A 17,511-nucleotide genomic window follows, 5' to 3' on the forward strand; every position below is an offset into this window, starting at 1 on the left:
TGTAATTATAATTTTCAGATCGAACATGGAGTGGACGGAGGAACATGACAACTGCTTGTGTCAAGAAATTTTAGTACTTGAACCCTTTAAGTACAAAAAAAGGAAGCATTTCTTGAGGCCAGATCTGGGAAAAATTGCAAACAAACTGAACGGCCTTAAGCTTCCCCGATTCAAAGTCAGTAAGCGTGCTGTTAGGGAGAGACAAAATTAAAGCAAAGATGAGAGACGAAGAGAAGGCAAGTGGAATCGAATGTGATTCGAGTGAGATGGAAAAGGCTCTGGAAGAAAGAGCCGAAAGAGAAGCAGCAGCTGAAGACACTGTGGAAAACGAAAATAAGAAAGTTGACAACGCAAAAGCAATGGAAATGAGAAACAGAGCTCTAGAGAGCTTGGGAAGAAAAGGCAGCGGAACAAAGAGGAGGAGAATGTGAAACCAAAGCAAAAAAAGTCGTAGAGGCGGAGGTGACACAATTGCATACTTGAGCGCAAAAAATGATCTTGTTCAGAAGTGGAAAGAGGAAGAATTGCAGTCGCAAAAGCAGCGAATTGAAGTTGAGAGTAAACGGGAAGATCAATCAAGAAAACATTGTTTCAATATTTTACTCTGAATCAGGAGTTTCAGGCTTATTAGGGAGGGGAGGATGTAAGAGAAGGACTGAACGGTATCTCTTACATGAATTGTGTACCAGAGACCACGAGCTCTTTAAAGAAGAACGAGGAATTTTAAAAAACTCAACATTCCCCTTTTTAAAACTACAACAGGTCAGAGGACCTTTTATTATAGAAGTGTAGCAATCTGGAATAAACTTGACTCAAGATTGAAACTATGTGAAAAACCAGCTTCTTTTAAGAGAGCTTTAAAGAGGCATCTCCTGAATTATTTTATATTTGAATAACCATTCTATTCTTAAAGTTATAAGTAACTTATATTGTATTTAACGTGTTATTACTTGGTTTTGTATGTTTCGTATCAAGTATGTAATTTATGTAATTGTTCACTGAAAAGCCCCAGACGGGGATGTGTTCAATAAAATGTATTTATGTATGTATGTATGTATGTATGTATGTATGTATGTATGTATGTATGTATGTAAGTATAAGTTTTAGAGTTGTCGAATAGTTGCGTGTAGTGTATAACGTCTAAGCTGAAATTCGTGTTTTAAAGTGTATAAAATAGTCCATTGTCGGCTGTAGGATATTTTCGTACAGTTTATCTGGTAAACTATTTGGAAGGCAAACCCAGCTATGTGGCTGTTTAAGTCGATATGGAGAAATCTCTCTAAAAAGTTTGTTGCGGACTCACGCGGCTGGGCCTCGCGAGTCCACAGTAATTTGACCACTGTGATAGGGGATGTCGTTGTCAATATGAGTACAGACCACCCAAAATCATGCAGTGTTCATCACACAAATGATAAGCCAAAGTAATGGGAGGAACAAGATATTCAAATGATACATGGAAATTTAGAAAAAACAGTATAATTAATTCGTTTGATCATGACACGTGGCCTTAAAACAGTTCTTTTGTCATTCACAGCCTCTAACCATGACCGAACCAGCTGACATTGCTGTGACAACCATATTGGCGCTTCTCATCATTGCCAACATCTCTGGTAACTTTCTGGTCTGTCTCATCGTGAGGAAAAATAGAGATATGAGGTGTGTTGAATATGCTAATACTCTGCCATTCTATCTCATTAGACCCGATAAAAGTAACAAACCCGTATCGCAAGCCACACAGAACTAAATGTAAACTTCGATGTCTTGTCATCAGCTGAAGAGCTACCTGACTCGCGCGCGTTTACATTGAATAATTAGCATTTATTCCGCAGGATTCCCATCAACTATCTATTTGTCAACCTGGCGGTCTCAGACATCGTGTTCGCGATATTTATAGTACCAAATCATATTCTGAAAAAAACAATCATCCATCCAGACAAAGCCATTGGATCAGTGCTGTGTACGATTCTCACAGGTGGTAATATAGCATGGATTGGGGTAGTCTCGTCCTCTTTGACCCTCGTCGTCATATCAATTGAACGGTTCTACGCAGTCACAAGTGCTGTTGGTAGCACTGCAACACTTACCATGCGAAAAATAAAGGTTTGTGAACAGAATTTATATATAACACACAGGCAACAAAAGGATACAGGTACGGTTTGATTTCCAGTTCGTGTTCCTCTAATTTGCTCTAAGTGTCTTTGGTTGAGAAAAGCGCCTGTTCATAACGAGCACGTAGGTATCTAACCCTCTATATGTTAATTTCAGGTGGTTATTCCCGTCTGTTGGATCATTGGAGCGCTTTTTTGCATACCACTCAGCCTGGTTACAACGTTTGATAAAACAACTGGCTACTGTAAGTGGAACTGGCACAGGCAGTGGATGGGTGCGTTATACGCAACCATATGGCTGGTACTGTTGGCTCTAATTCCTCTGTTGGTGATGACTATTGTATATTCAAAAGTTGTTTACACGTTGTGGTTCAAAAGAAACGAGCAAAATGAGCTCACCTATCAACAAAAGGTAGGACTTTTGGTTAAAATTATCAAATGTTAGTTTTCTCAGTGGCCTTTTAAAGCAAGTTCATTGAAATCATTGGTGAGATACAGTGCTACTCTTCAGTGGGCAAATGATAATAATAATAATAATAATAATAATAATTAGTTTGTAATATCATCGGAAACAGGTATGATTTATACCATTACGCAAAAAATAATCCTAGAAGCACTCAGGAGAGGCTCACTATCTCAGCAGTTGAGTTCAGTATGACGACTGGGTAGGTTTGGCAAAGTTTGTTTCTGATTCCGAGGATCTGCTAGGAGCTCGACAGCCTGTCAGGCCAAAACGCCACCGCCCTTTAAGTTTTTTCTTGCTCTCCTCTTGCAGGGAGTCCTAAAGGTGAGGAAGCGAGTCACGCTGAGTATGATCACTGTCAGTGCCATATTTGGAGCTTGTTCGATCATAGGATCGCTGATTTACACCTTAAGCCGCTTTGACATCTTCATATTTGGCTCAGTCTCATACGTCGTTTCTGACACCATCTTCATGTTCAACTCTGCCATCAACCCTTATATTTATGCTCTGCTGAATGAGCGTTACGCGCAAAAGCTCAGATTATTGTGCGTTCCTAATCGCACATGCAGGGTACATAACTCAAGCTAGCCTGGCATTGCGTGTACTACCAACGGCTCCATCGAGGAAAACACCTTAACGGTTTCATGGAGTCAAAGTAGTGATCGAACGGACAAAGTAGAGCTCGAAAGTAAGAGAAAAGCTCTACACGTTTAACGCTACAGAGCGTGACCATATTTAATTTAATTTCTAGATGGACTTGTATTTATTTGCCAGATGGACTTGATGTAAAGATTTCTAGATGTCTGTGATTTGACTGAAAAATTCTTAATACAAACATCTAATTACAAAATAAAACAACAACAAAATCAACAACAACAAAAAAAAACTAAATGAAATAGAAACGAACTCAATATTTGTGGCGTAACCAGGTTCGGCAGTAAAACTCTTAAATTAGAACAACTTGGCGCTAGGAAGGAACTGAAGAAAGAACTGACTCGGTTGAAATCAACTGGCAATAAAAAGTATCAAACGAAATCAACGCGCCGTATACTGGCGAAAATAAATAACAAACGGAGTTACGTAATTCGTCCATAGCCTCACGCAAAAACGCGAACTTTTAAATTGAATTGAAACAGAGCATTACAATATAAGAACAATAGAAAGGAAAACAATACAAAATTATTTCACAGTTGCTAGACAATAAATAGGAATGCGAATTCTAATTGCTACAAGCTCAAGGTAAAACTGATATAAAACACCAGTAGAGTCCCAGAAGCCCGTTATTTTACATAGGAAAACATATAACGAGTACGGTGACATATGAGGAGGAAAGTTTGGACGAGGAGGTTACCTAATGTGTGACTCATGGCCCTTTACAAAATGTTTCGGGTCTGACAGTTTCTCGTGAGTTATAAAATTAACAAAATTGTCTCAGGGGTAACTTAGAATGGCTCTATGGGAAACAGTGACATGCTTTCAGGGACAAAATTGTACAAGATAAAAAATTAGCATGCATTCACGTTATTTCTGGGAATTATCATCATGATGTTGCATGCTTATTATGAGGTCATAAAGCTGACCAAAGCTTGTAATGTGCTAGCTTTAAGACTTTTGTCCTTCAACGTTATGGCTAAATTTCTTTGTTCTTACAATTAACAAAGAAATGCAGAATGCCTTGGAATGATGAAGATTTGAAAGAAGATTAAGAAGATGAGGATCGGGGCTTCAGTTAAAGTTAAAAATTACACTAACTACTCTACTTATCAATGCTGTTGAGAAGTTTTTCGCTTAGTAGTTCTAAAAATAATTGATGAAATTTTACCGTAAAAACTTCTTTCTCTAGAGACTTTCAACATAGGAAGCACACTAAGGATTTAGATTTTCATGGAGAACTCCATTTTGTCCTTTGTTAATTTTAGTACATGCATGGTTATCAAATTCTAACGAAAATCTTGGAAGTGCATGTTTGAATCCTACTCGCGCAAGGATACAATCCCTTAAAATTTCGTCACTATTTAAAACTGTTTGTCCGCCTTCAAAGGTTAGTTCAGTAATTAACGTCTTGTTGTAGTTCCAGTGACGCTCCATATTAAATAAACGTTTTGTTTATTTCTCCCTGTACTCAGTAATCCATCTCAATTTTGAGCGGAGAATGGTACCATCAGCCCTTTCCTCATAAACAAGTCGCAATTCAGTTTTCATACATTCATATCATGTCTTGTTGTTCTGCTTCGGCAATGTCCACGATAAAGATCATTTACTTTTCTAATAAATCTAAACTGGCATTTGCATTTCTAGCTTTGTTTTTACAGTATGGAATCGTGAATCACCGAATCTCCATCAAGAGATCATTTTAGTTTTGGGGTTATTAAAGTAATCGTATTCCCTGCATTTGACTGGACTATTTGTTGTGATCAAATTAACGCGCGTTTCATCGCTCATAATGAATTGTGAAATTTCCATAGGCCAGAACCTTTTTCCCGTACTTTCAATTTTCAAGGAAAGTCTTATAAACTCCTTTTACTTCTACCAAAAAGCTAGATTACACAACTTGTTTCTACTCTGATAAATATTCACGCCACCCTGTCAGGGTTTCGGATTCACGTTTATGGTACAACTTTCATACCGATTCTATATAATGAAAATCATTAAAAGGTTAAGTTTATTCTCTAACGTTATGTTTCCTAGTCATGGTGACTAAACGATCCCTCTTCTAAACTGAAGAACATTAACAAGCGCCTGCAAATTTCTGAACTTTTATCCCTCGACATCCCATTTCAAGTTTTCTTTTCATTTTTCCTAGACCCATCGACCCAACTCTTTCCTTTCGTCTGATTACAACAAAATGAAGCAAAAATACAGGTTACATGTGAATCATTAAAAGATTTCAAATTGGGTTTTTCCGTTTTTTGTTTTCTTGTATTTTTCGACATGTAAATTTTCTATGTTGCGCTTCTTTGCTCGATGTAAATTCTAAAAGAAAAATGCCACTTCTAAGCTATGTTTGAAAACTTCAGATAAAGAAACTAGTCTTTCATATAGAAACCATAGAGAGAATTTCTTGTTTTAAATCAATGTAGAAGGCGACGGCGACGGCGACGGCGACGGCGACGAGGACGCGTCGAAACAAATTATTGGCTAACGGGCAGAGCTGTTTGATAATTTTTACATTTCCTAGCCATTCTTTGCTAAACAATAACGTGAAATCATCAAGATTTGCGTGGTCTAAGAACGGAGGCTGCGAAGAAAATAATTTAAGTTTCCCTTTGGAAATCAACGCTGGCCACATACATTTTGTTAAAGTTGTGGTGTGGCCACCCTAAAAGGCAGTAAACACATCCAGTCGATGGCGAACTTCGGCCTAAAAATATTAATTCATATTTTGATTCAAGTCTTCCTCGGCGTTGACGTACTGACTGCTTAAACACGCAGGCGCGTTATAAAAGGAGCCTTAGGTCCCACTGGACCATTTGTCAATCAACCGTCGTGTGATGCAGAACTCTTAGAGTCAAGTGAGCTTGAGCTACAGCTACTCCAAAGCAGTGAACAGCGGGCGCATTCCTCAAAATTGTTTTATGTCTTCATCACTTACAAGAATTTTTGAGATTTGTATTTCCTTTCTCAAATGGAAACTGTCTTTGTTTGTGGCGGTAAATTTGAGATCGAATTAGGTGGTTCGCACGTTACCTCATTGCCACCATGCTGGTGGAAGTAAACAATAGATATCTCATTAGGTCCTTTTGTTCGTCTACCAGCATTTGAATTTGACCCGCACACGTCAACGGTGAGTGACAAATGAGCCAAGTTCTTCCCAGGGAAGACTTCCTTATATAGCGCCCCTTCGTGTTTAAGGTCCATTGTGCCACTCTGCTAACTTTCCCGCAACGCTAACAATATTCGACCTGCAAATTCTCAATCAAAAACGATAAACTCATAAATTTCATTCATAGCATTTTCCTGTTAACTGTATAACCCATTTAGAACAAGGAAATAATAAATAAAAATTAATCAATACAATCTTGAATGCCACCCAAAAAAGGAGAGATGTAACCTTCTTGTCCTACTCGGCAGACTGTTCTCGCTGTTCCTTTCTTTGGTTACACGAAAGTAATAATCAGATGAGACGAGGGAGAATCTGTGCGACCTTGTTTAAAAGCCCATTTCAAACCGAGATGCCTTGCGCGCCCAGATCATTTTTCATATATGAAAAATACGCTATTTTCCTCGTAGTTGCGGAATCGCTTTGATATCTTCTTCCATCTTACTAATTAGGGCTTTCAAAGTTCCATCTTGAATCATGTGCGAACAACAAACTATCGTAGTATCCATATCAGTAAATAGTTTTTAATTCTTGCATGTATGACGGTGAAAAACGTCATTTGAAAAGTTGATGCCGCCGAAGAAGCGGTCTAGAGGAAGGCCGAGTCTGCCCGGCTCGGCAAAGGTTATTCGACTTCGAGAGTCTGTATGATTTATGGAGGGCAAGGAAAACAACCATGGGTTTCGGTAACACTACAGACAGTGCTTTTGCAGAAATGTTATTGCATTGTTCCTACGATTGAACTAGAGACTCCGGTGATATTTTTTCGAGGTGAGAATAATTATTTGACTCATTTTTACTTGAGATCCTGAGATATGTATGTAAGCGATCTCATTTGTACAAGTCATTATTCTATAATTGAGATGCGTAAAATAAATCAGCTTTGGCCAATATTGGTTATTTGTTTATATTTTATTTAGTGTTGAAGCCGAACAATTTCCTTCAACCGATCAGGTAAGCTTTGTACAAGTTTTATACACAGACTCGATTTATGATTTTTCAGTCTTAAATATTTAGCTGCAAATGTGTTTACTGTGTTCTTCACCAAATCTTTGTTTTTCTTTTTAATAGTGTTTGTGAATGACTATCAGAGTTCGCCATTTAACAGTAGCGCGATTCCAAAACAAAAACAAACGACTGCAAAGGATCTCGGATGGAAATGGGCCTTTAAGTCTAACATTCTTTTGTTTCATTTAGTATCAATCAAAAAAAGAAAAAAAATAGGACTCGAAAAGTGGTCTACAAAAAGAAAATATCAAAGGATTCTAGATTTTTCTGATTTCCATATTTTAAATTTAGGCCAATTTGTGTAGTTTGATCGTTGATAGAAATGCGAAGAAAAATTGACTGATCAGGACGATTAACGCTAATTCATCGGCAACAAGGACCTACGAACCGAGGACTGAAGCGCAGGGAGTTTGACCAGCTTCGATCTGCCAATCAAAGTCGAGAATTTTACATTTCCGACTGCTGGGTTGCTTCAAAACCGAACAATAAGAATGTTATGTATTAAAATTGTCTAAATTTAAATTCAGAATCCACAAGTATACGCTGAGTCGTTTTGAGGAGAGTTCAATTTTTCCCCTCTTTTATAAAAGGATTGCATATAAAGCTAGCGTCCTTTTAGTTGTATCTTCGATTTTTTCAGCCGTGTTTACCAGCGATATAACTCATCAAGCGTGAGAATTGAGGTATTAAAGTAAACGTCACAAGTATAAATCGAAAATGCGAATTAATCAAACTTATCATTGGCGAAATCAGTCAAAACTAAATCAACGAATCGTCTCTTAGGTATAGATATTTAATGAATACAACATCCACTTTCTTGTTTTCTTTGCCTTTTCATCTTTAGTTTTCTCTATAGCCGCACAACATACACAAGGACTTCTTTCGTAATTAAATTTTTATTTTCGCGATGTGCAGTGTTTCTTTTCAAAAGTGATATTGATTGTTCGAGTCAGAAACTTTATTTTACAGGTGAACTCGTTTTCTCCGAAAGATAAAAATTTAAGAAAAACCTGACTTCTCTGTCAACTGTTTTAGTTTTACAAATGTCTCCGTGACAACTCTTCAAATCAACAGAACCTAATGTATGGTGTTGAATTACGTCGTTGAGAACTAGCCTCCTCTCCATTTTTACCGGTGCTTATCTGCACAACAGCGATGATCCTGTTCAGTGACTTTGATCTCATATTCTCACTGCAAAATAACCTTTCACCGCGGCTGTCATCGTCCAATAACTTACTATTCCTCTCCACTAGGTTTTTTCTGCATTGGGTGTACGTTTAATCATTTGCACTGTGATAGTTAGGGGGACGTGTTGTAAAGCATCATGTACCTTCGCACCTTCTAGAAAAGATGGCAATGACATTCTTCTTTCTATCGGTGTGACGTGTGACACTCTCAGCCCGGTGTTTTCGCGTCTAATGTCCCTTCCGTATAAGACATTGAACGTCTGAGAGGAAGGACTATTTTGCAATCTACAGGCTCTTCAACACCAAAGGACGAAAGGGAACGCCGATGGCGCGTGGTAAGACGTCCTTTGCCATCTTCTGGCTCCACTTCGTTGGCTGTTAAGAATCGAAACAGCTGAAGAACAGATTTTCTATAACGTTTGTTTTTATGAAAATAGAGCACAGGATTTACGAGAGAGTTTATCCTAAAGACGATCTCTGCCCACCGAGTAACCGTATAACTATAACTGTGAAAGAATGGCGAAAATGGAGCCGCGCCAAAGACAACTAATAAAGGAACCGTAGCGATGAAAACAATAGCCGTCAGCAGGCACGCAGTGTAGACAATTTTCCCATCTATTCTGGGTTTGATCAGGACACTCATTTGGCTCGTACGACATCGCTTTTTTTTTCGAAGTTCCAAATAGACTTTGCGATAAAAATTCTCTATTACGGATGTTCCTGTTGACCAAACAAGGCTAAAGACGACATCCAGTAATAGGGGGACCTCACAGCGCGCACCAGCAACAGCTGATGCAAAAAATGAGGCGGTCGTTATGAATGCTATCACCCAAGCAATTCCTACATATTCTTGGTTTTGACCCACGTGACCTTAGTCCTTGACAACCGTCGTTAACCGCCATTGTGGAGCCCCTCAAAAAGTAAACAGAGACGTCTAGAGAGAGATGTGTGTGTGAGTTGTAGTGCGATGGTTCTCTGTATAATACCTGGCTGTGGAGTAAAATCTGGAAACAAGGAAGGTATTAGTCTATTCCTTATACCTATCGTTGTTGAGAAGAACGGTGAAAGTTACAAACAGCTAACAGAAGATCGCCGAAACGCGTGGATTTCACAGATAAGCCGATCCGCGAGACGAAACGAAATCGAAAGACATCTTGAGTGTAGTCAGCCAACTGATTGTGATTATAAAATGTTTACCCAAGAAATATTTACAAAATGGCTAGACAGTGGAAATGATATGACAAGAGGTAAAATTTGTCTATCCCAGCGACATCAAGTATCATTTAGGGATCACTGTTCCTATTTATTACCACTTTTACTAATCTCTGCAGTATGCTCCAAAGAGACTCAATGTTGCAATGGGAAATATGATGTTTAGCCTGTTAGTTAAACCAAAATGCTATATTGAGATATACTTCTCAGATAGTCTGCATTGACTGCCAAATCAACTGATGGATTTACGCCACCCTTTCGACTGCTGGCCAATGGTTTCTTTCTGTTTGCAATTTCCATGTTTAAAATTGCCTTATAACATTGAATTTTGAGGGGTGATGAAGTGTGCTGGCTACATTCCACAGAGAAACAAGTGGTTGTCCAAGTTGTTATATCATTGGAAATGTGGAATTAATAAATATTTGCCAGTGTAATTACATCAACACTGTATAAATCGTCCAATGATAATTTCCATGGTAAATGAATGGCATATCAATTGCTAATATTTTCTTTATTCATCCTACTTTTCCAAAAAATATTTCATCTTGGGAAACTAATTTTTTCCCTGTGAATTCAGTGCATTTGGTTTGTAAAAGCCATTGTTGGCAGAAAAAGTGAAATATTAGTGAAATTGTTTCAAATAGTTCACCTGTTTTAAAAAAGAAAGGAATGCAGTATTATTTTCCTGTAGAATCCAGGCTCAAAACATGACAAGGGGTCCAGCCCAATGAGGTATCAATACCTCAGTCATTGTTTTTGTAGAGGCATTCTGATGACTTTGTTTTGATATTGTTGCTGCAAACATTGCAGCCTTTTATGGCCTTTGATGCACGGAGAAAAGATATATCTCCGAATATTTGATCATCCTGAAATGTTAGTGAAAAATTGAAATTTGTTCAATATTTCAAGTTCCGAGCATGATATTCAGAGATGCAAATGCCATTTCTTGCATTTATGCCTACAAGAGTAAATCCCTATGAATGAATGTTTTTGCTTGTACATATGTATATAAATGAAAAAATTAAATAATTATCATCAAATTTTAATTAGCAGTTTTATTGTACTGTACCTTAATAAAATACAGCTAATGAATAAACCTGCAGAAGCTACCTTTGAGAAGTGGTTTGGTCATCATTTTAGGGATTGCAAATACTTAATTGTCCATTATTCAAACTTCACATTACTTCAATTCTGAAATGTTAACCCCAACAGGTTGACTGACTGTGACAATATCTAAATATCAGCATTTGTGACATACAGCTGTTTCAGAAAAGGTTATCAGTTGGTGATTGAGTGCTCAACTGAGAGGGATTATGAAAAACAGTATATTTTTATTTTCAGTATCACTGAGAAAATGTTTTCTGAAATGCCTGCATTTAGCTCTGATCAGATAAAGTGTCTGATGCACACTAGACATTAACTTTCTGACTAACACAAGGAAAAAACAACAGAGGGGTATGGTATGTTGCTATGCCACTAGTGTGCATCAGACTTTTACAAAGAAAATGATATGTGTGGTTCCAGAAAATAATTAATATCCATAAATCCCTCCCTCCCCTCATGGAAGGGATTGGAAATTCTAGGGGCGTGGGGGTAGTGGTTAGAATTTTTCATATAAACTCTGTAAGAGGGGTGGGGGTTGGATGGACATTATCGGGAGTCTCCAAAACTCTGATATTGCCTAGAAGTGTGGAAACAAAGAAATGTTCTTGTGCTTAAGGCATGTTGCCAGATGTGGCCGCATTTTAGGTACATCAAATGAGGAGGATTTTTACCAAATGCAAGACATGTTGCAAAAGCAATCGCAAGCACACCGCAGTCACAGCCATTGGTCTGTAACAAATCCAGGGGCGTAGCCAGGATTTCTAGGAGGGGGGTTTCAAATTGGTTCCAACGAAAACGGTTCTAAAATTCTTACATTACGTACGTACAAGACTTGGCGTTTACGCTACGCAAACAGAAGACGCTTTGGTTGACGTTGAGCGAACGTGTTTATCACTTCCTCGATATTTATATCTCGGTGGTAATTGATGTTCATCAACGCCAGCCCAGACTCTCGCTCGATTGACATGGTCGACCTCAGGTATGTTTTTAACCTTCTAAGTGTACTGAATGAGCGCTCACATTCAGCTGACGTTATCGGCAACGTGCACAAAATGAGGATCAAGGTGTGGATGTTTGGAAAGAACTCTCGATCGCATGCTGCGAGTGTCTGAACTGCACTGGTGGGAAGGTCGGCATCCTCAGTGCTGCACCACTTTCTCTTCCATCGCAGGAGCTCAACATCAACCACATGAGGAGAAGGAAGGTCGTTCTCAAAAACTCTAGCGCTGCTCCAATATCAGGATTTCTGTCTCTGACGGCTACCAGCTCAGGAAGAAGATTAAAGAGGCTGGACAAGACAACATCATTAGTAGGATGGAAGTATGTTTTCATCTCTGATTGTAGATGGTCTAGAAGGGGAATAGCAACTGCCCTCTGGTAGTAATCAGATGGTGTCTGGGCTGGTACATTGTCGCGATGCTGCTGCTGATTGATTCGGCGCGGTATGGAAGGCACAACACCGACATTTTCCGCGGTAGTGACCGCCAGGTCAAACCCACTTAGTCCAGATGTCTTCGAAGTTGTCTCGGATGTCCTGGAGATCGTCCGTGACATTGTTACTGTTAGTCTAAGCCTCGTTAAGTCTTACTTAACGGCCTAGTGTAAAGACAACCATTGTAAGCATAGAAAAGGGAAGAATTTCATGAATCGAGAGTCTATTACACTCTTGCTGAGATAGGAGGGTTCCTTGACGCGAGAGGGGAGGGGGATTCCAGAACCCCTGGAACCCTCCCCTGGCTACGCCCCTGAATTCCCCTTACCATCTAGTTGTAAGCCTCCAAGCTTTTGTGGCATTTAAGCTGCTGCTTAGTGTAGTAACTAGTTTCCAAAACTAGGTAGCTAACCAAGTCTGTAGTCTCGACAGATGGCAAGCATTCGGGATCGAACTGATCACTGGGGATACTAGCAGGGTCGACTCCAACTTGTGAGATTTTTTGTAAATATCTCCTCTTAACGAGCGTTTCTAAACCTTTGTGTACTCAGAGAGCACTGGTATATCTTTAGAAAGACTATCCAGGTCCTTATCGCAGTTTTCCTGTGAAATATCCATGCTCAAATCGAAAAGTACTGCGAGACTCGTGTCAACTGGCTAGCATCAGATTACGCTTGTGAGGGGCTCCATAATGGCGGACACCCAATTATGGCTACCGCGTGAAGTCGTGTAAAAACAAGCAATTTCTTTGCGCGAGATTTTGTAATTATGATTTTATACTCCATCCTCGTCACATACTTCTCCCAAGAGATTATTACAAGATGATAATACGAAGCAGTCCAAGTAGCGTAGAGTATCTGCAAAGCAACGAGAACTCTCGTGCAAATGATGTTTTCTGATACATTTCCTCGAAGAATCAGCACATCCAAAGTGATTGTCAGTGGCCGATACAAACTGCACCGACTGAAAGATCAGCCATGGCTAAACTGGCGATCAGAATGTTGGAGTTTTTTTGTAAGTGTTTTACTTTTCTAATTGCTACGATCTAATGGCTACTTTTCTAATTGTTACAAAAGAAAAGTGAATGGACAAGCGATAGTTACGACGACGAATGCAAGCTAAAGAGAAATTATTAGTTGAATTTTAACTGGCTTAGGCCGGAGCAACAGATCTCTTGCCTAGAGGAATAACCAAGAGGATCTTCGCGGTAACTCATATTCATTTTGATAAGTCCCGAAAGGCTAATGGACATGTAATTATCAACGTTTCGTAAACGATCGATGGTTGTTTGCTATCGTTGGCGCAAAAGGTATCCTCTCTCAAGGTAACTTATTTCCATGACAAAAATCACCAACTCGTGGATAAATTTATTGATGAAAATGATGCTTGTTGCAAAAGAAATAGCATTTATCACTCCGGCTTATTCTTTTGGAAGAACAAAAGAGAAAACAAAGTTTTGTGAAATTAAAAGCAACAGTCTTGAATCTCAGTATCCATGGCAAAGGATCAACTTACACCTTCAAAGCCTCATCTCATTACTTGGAGAGTTGCTTATTGAGCACAAACGATAGAAGTAGTGTCGAAGCTATTGAGTTTCAAAAAAGGTATTCAACCAAGCCCAGTCGCTTTAAAAACAAATATTAAAAAAAAAGAGAGGGAAAGACCATATGTAAAGCAGAAGTGCATGGTTCCTTCGGATTGAGATAACTTTCACGGGCTGGCTGTGAGAAGGAAGTTCGGTGCTAATTAAAAAGTTGGACAAAATGTGCTTATTTGATGGCGCCGTCAATTGGTCGGAAATGTACAAACTCAACGTTTTTACATTTTACGCCCGATCTATAGCTTATTTAACATGTTATCCTGTTACCTTTTGATACTTTAACATTTTAGCATGTTTTTATTATTATGAATTTAATATATATACATATGTATTTTTCTTTTTAATAGGTTTTTAAATTATATACATTAAATTATTATTATTTTCACTTATGTTAATTTTATGTATTGCTTAGATTACTTTATAGAGGGCCACAGGGTCATCAGTTGTACTTAAACTGCTACGTGCTACCCTCTTAAAATAAGGTCATTATCTTATCTTATCTTATCTTATCTTACCTTTCAAATTGTAAGAAGAGGGCTGCAATCATCGCTCTCACAATAACAAAGTAACTACGCCTCCTAATTATGAGTTGTTTATTAAGTGTAAAAGTAACCCGCGGTTCAATTAATTAAGTACTACTCAGAATGATTTAATGAAAACCTGGCTTTTGGAAGGCAAATCAAAGTTCTTATTGATCTTCAAAAAATTTCATGGGGAAATGTTTCAGGGAGATTTAACCAAAGTTAAAAGTTGGATGAAATGCGCTTATTCGACGGTGCCGTCAATTAGTCGGAAATGTACCCATACAAACCCAAACTCAATTGTTTCGCATTTTACATCCAATCTACAGCTTATTTGATATAATATTCTCTTACCTTTTAAGTTGTTGTATCAAAGAAGAGGGCTGCAATCATGGCTCTCACAATAAAAATGTAACTACGCCACCTGACGATGAGTTGTTTACGTATTTCTGGGTTTTTTATTTAAGGGTTCTCTGCACGCTAAAAGCAGGCTGTAAATAAATTGCTTTATACATGAGAACTTTGCTTAAATATTAGTCATTAACAGAACGTTAACAAATGTGAGCAGAATATTGCTGGTTCAGAATCATGTTTTTCATGTGTAGAATAACGCTAATTATTTCAAAATAGTCTACTGGACTGCAAACACGTGGCTTTGGGAACTTAGATCGTTTTTCTCAACAAACGAAACAGGAGTAAACAATCATCTAACCCCGACCTAACTAGGAATATCTCTGCATTTTGTAAGTTATTGTTTAGGTGAATCAAGCTTATCTGTAAGTGCACAAAGTAAACAGGAACAAACCGCTAGTTTGTTTCGCCAAGAGCGTTTTTTGTAGATGTTTTGGATGGGGGATTGCAGTTCGAACTAGGTTCAATACTCTTGACTGCGTGGGTTTTTTTTTTTGTTGTTGTTGTTGTTGTTTTTTTTTTTGGCAGACTTATTCCCCGTTAAAACTAGCAAAAGTTATTTAGTGAAACCAGATTTATCTGCATGAAATCAGAAACAGAGAACTGAAAAACTGAATTTTCAATAGGATTCAAGTAATTGCAAACTTGTATCTTCAATGTGCTATTGATGATCACACCTTTTATCAGGTGAATTATTCAAAGATAAACTCAGCTGTGTGGCTGTTTAAATTCATGTAGAGATAGTAAGATCTCTCACAACATTTGTTGCGAACTCACTCGGCTGCGCCTCGCGAGTCCGTGCGTGGCGTTCAAATATTTATTTTGTCATTGACAGCCTCTAGTAATATCCGAACCAGTTGACATTGCCGTGACAACTATATTGGCCCTACTCATAATTGCGAACGTCGCTGGTAACTTTCTGGTCTGTCTCGTCCTATAGGAAAGTAAAGATATGAGGTGCGTTAGATATGTTAAAACTCTGCCATTTTGTTTTTCAGGGAACCGATGTTTTTTTACATAAGACCCGATGTGATAAAGATAACTAAGCCCTATGGCAAGCCAAATATAACTAAGTAAAAACTTGGATTTTCTTGTCATTGGGTGCATTGTGTACTAAGAGCTACCTGACTTGTGTTCACAATGAATAATCAGCATTTACTCCTCAGGATTCCAATCAACTACTTACTTGTCGACCTCGCGGTCTCTGACTGTTCGTGTTCGCGATATTTATGGCACCAGTTCATAATTTGAAAAAGACCTTCATCCATCCTGACAAAGCCATCGGATCAGTGCTGTGGAAGATTCTCACAGGTGGTAATGTGGCATGGATTGGAGTAGCCTCGCTCTCTTTGACTCTTGTTGTCATATCAATTGAACACTTCTACGCTGTCACAAGTGATTTTGGAAGCAATGCAACACTTACCATGCGGAAAGTAAAGGTTTGTGAACAAAATAATACAGGTTTGATTTCCAGTTCGTTTGCCTCTAATTTTTATTAAATCTTATTGGTTGAGAAAAACCCTTGATCATGATGAGCATTTAGTTTTCTGACTCTCCGTGGGTTATTTTCAGATGATTATCCCCACTTGTTGGATCATTGGAATGCTTTTTAGCATACCAAACTTCGTGGCTACGACGTTTGATAAAACAACTGGCCACTGTGAGTGGACCTGGCACGAGCGGTGGATGGGTGCACTATACGAAACCATGTACATGTGGATGGTACTGTTGGCTCTAACTCCTCTGTTAGTGATGATTGGGGTATATTCAAAAGTTGTTTACATGTTGTGGTTCATACGAAACGAACAAAATGAACTCGCCTATCAACAAAAGGTAAGACTTTGGGTTAAATTGATCCAATGCTGGTTTTCTCAGTGGCGTTTTAAAGCAAGTTAACTAGGTTTATTGGATTGGAGCGGGTTTCAATACAATGCTAATATTTAGAGGGCAAATAATAATAATAATAATAATAATAATAATGATAATAATAATAACAGTAATGATTAATTAACTAGTGTTGTAATACCCATGCAAAACAGCATGATTTATACCATTAAGCAAAAACATAATCCTAGAAGAAGTCGGGAAAGGCTCACTATCACTGCAACTGAGTTATTATGACGACTGGGTGGGTTTGGCAAATCTTTTTGGAGCTCAACAATCTTTCAGTCCAAAAGCCACTGCCCTTTGAGTTTTCTTCTTTCCTTCTTTTTTACAGGGAGTCCTAAAGGTGAGGAAGCGAGTCACACTGAGCGTGATCACTGACAGCGCCATTTTTGGAGCTTGTTGGATCACAGGATTGCTGATTTACACCTTAAGCCGCTTGGCATCTTCATATTTGGCTCAGTCTCATACGTCGTTTCTGACACCATCTTCATGTTCAACTCCGCCATCAACCCTTATTTTTATGCTCTGTTAAATGAGCGTTTCGGGCAAAAGCTCAGATCATTGTGCTTTGGTAGCCGCACATCTAGGGTACATAATTCAAGCTAGCCTGGCATTGCACGTGCTACCAACAGCTCCATCTAGGAAAACACTTTGGCGGTTTCATGGAGTAAAGGTAGATAAAGCGTTTTTTTTTAATGCTGTGGATGGGGGATTGTAGTTCGAATTAGAGAATAAGTGTTCACTACTGTTCACTACAT

The 17,511-nt window shown here is 38.5% G+C and overlaps 1 protein-coding gene and 2 pseudogenes across 1 annotated transcript; all 3 read left to right on the plus strand.

The window, feature by feature from the left end:
- LOC148725101 (uncharacterized) lies at positions 1-608 on the plus strand (annotated as a pseudogene).
- A 935-nt stretch (positions 609-1,543) lies between these two features.
- LOC148725102 (pyroglutamylated RF-amide peptide receptor-like) lies at positions 1,544-4,856 on the plus strand. The gene is made up of 4 exons (XM_088731442.1): positions 1,544-1,656; positions 1,830-2,100; positions 2,266-2,520; positions 2,884-4,856. Exons 1-4 carry the CDS (start codon positions 1,544-1,546, stop codon positions 3,157-3,159), a joined length of 915 nt encoding a protein of 304 aa, XP_088587568.1. The 3' UTR covers positions 3,160-4,856.
- Positions 4,857-14,846: 9,990 nt separating this feature from the next.
- Positions 14,847-17,423, plus strand: LOC148725103 (pyroglutamylated RF-amide peptide receptor-like; annotated as a pseudogene).
- Positions 17,424-17,511: the final 88 nt, after the last annotated feature.

The sequence above is a fragment of the Stylophora pistillata genome, chromosome 8 (genome assembly GCF_964205215.1).
Source record: "Stylophora pistillata chromosome 8, jaStyPist1.2, whole genome shotgun sequence".
NCBI lineage: Eukaryota > Metazoa > Cnidaria > Anthozoa > Scleractinia > Pocilloporidae > Stylophora > Stylophora pistillata.

Coding starts and splice junctions, on each gene's coding strand:
- LOC148725102 (XM_088731442.1), top strand. CDS start 1,544: ATGACCGAACCAGCTGACATTGCTGTGACAACCATATTGGCGCTTCTC. Junction 1,657..1,829: donor AGGAAAAATAGAGATATGAG/GTGTGTTGAATA, acceptor TTTATTCCGCAG/GATTCCCATCAACTATCTAT. Junction 2,521..2,883: donor AGCTCACCTATCAACAAAAG/GTAGGACTTTTG, acceptor CTCCTCTTGCAG/GGAGTCCTAAAGGTGAGGAA.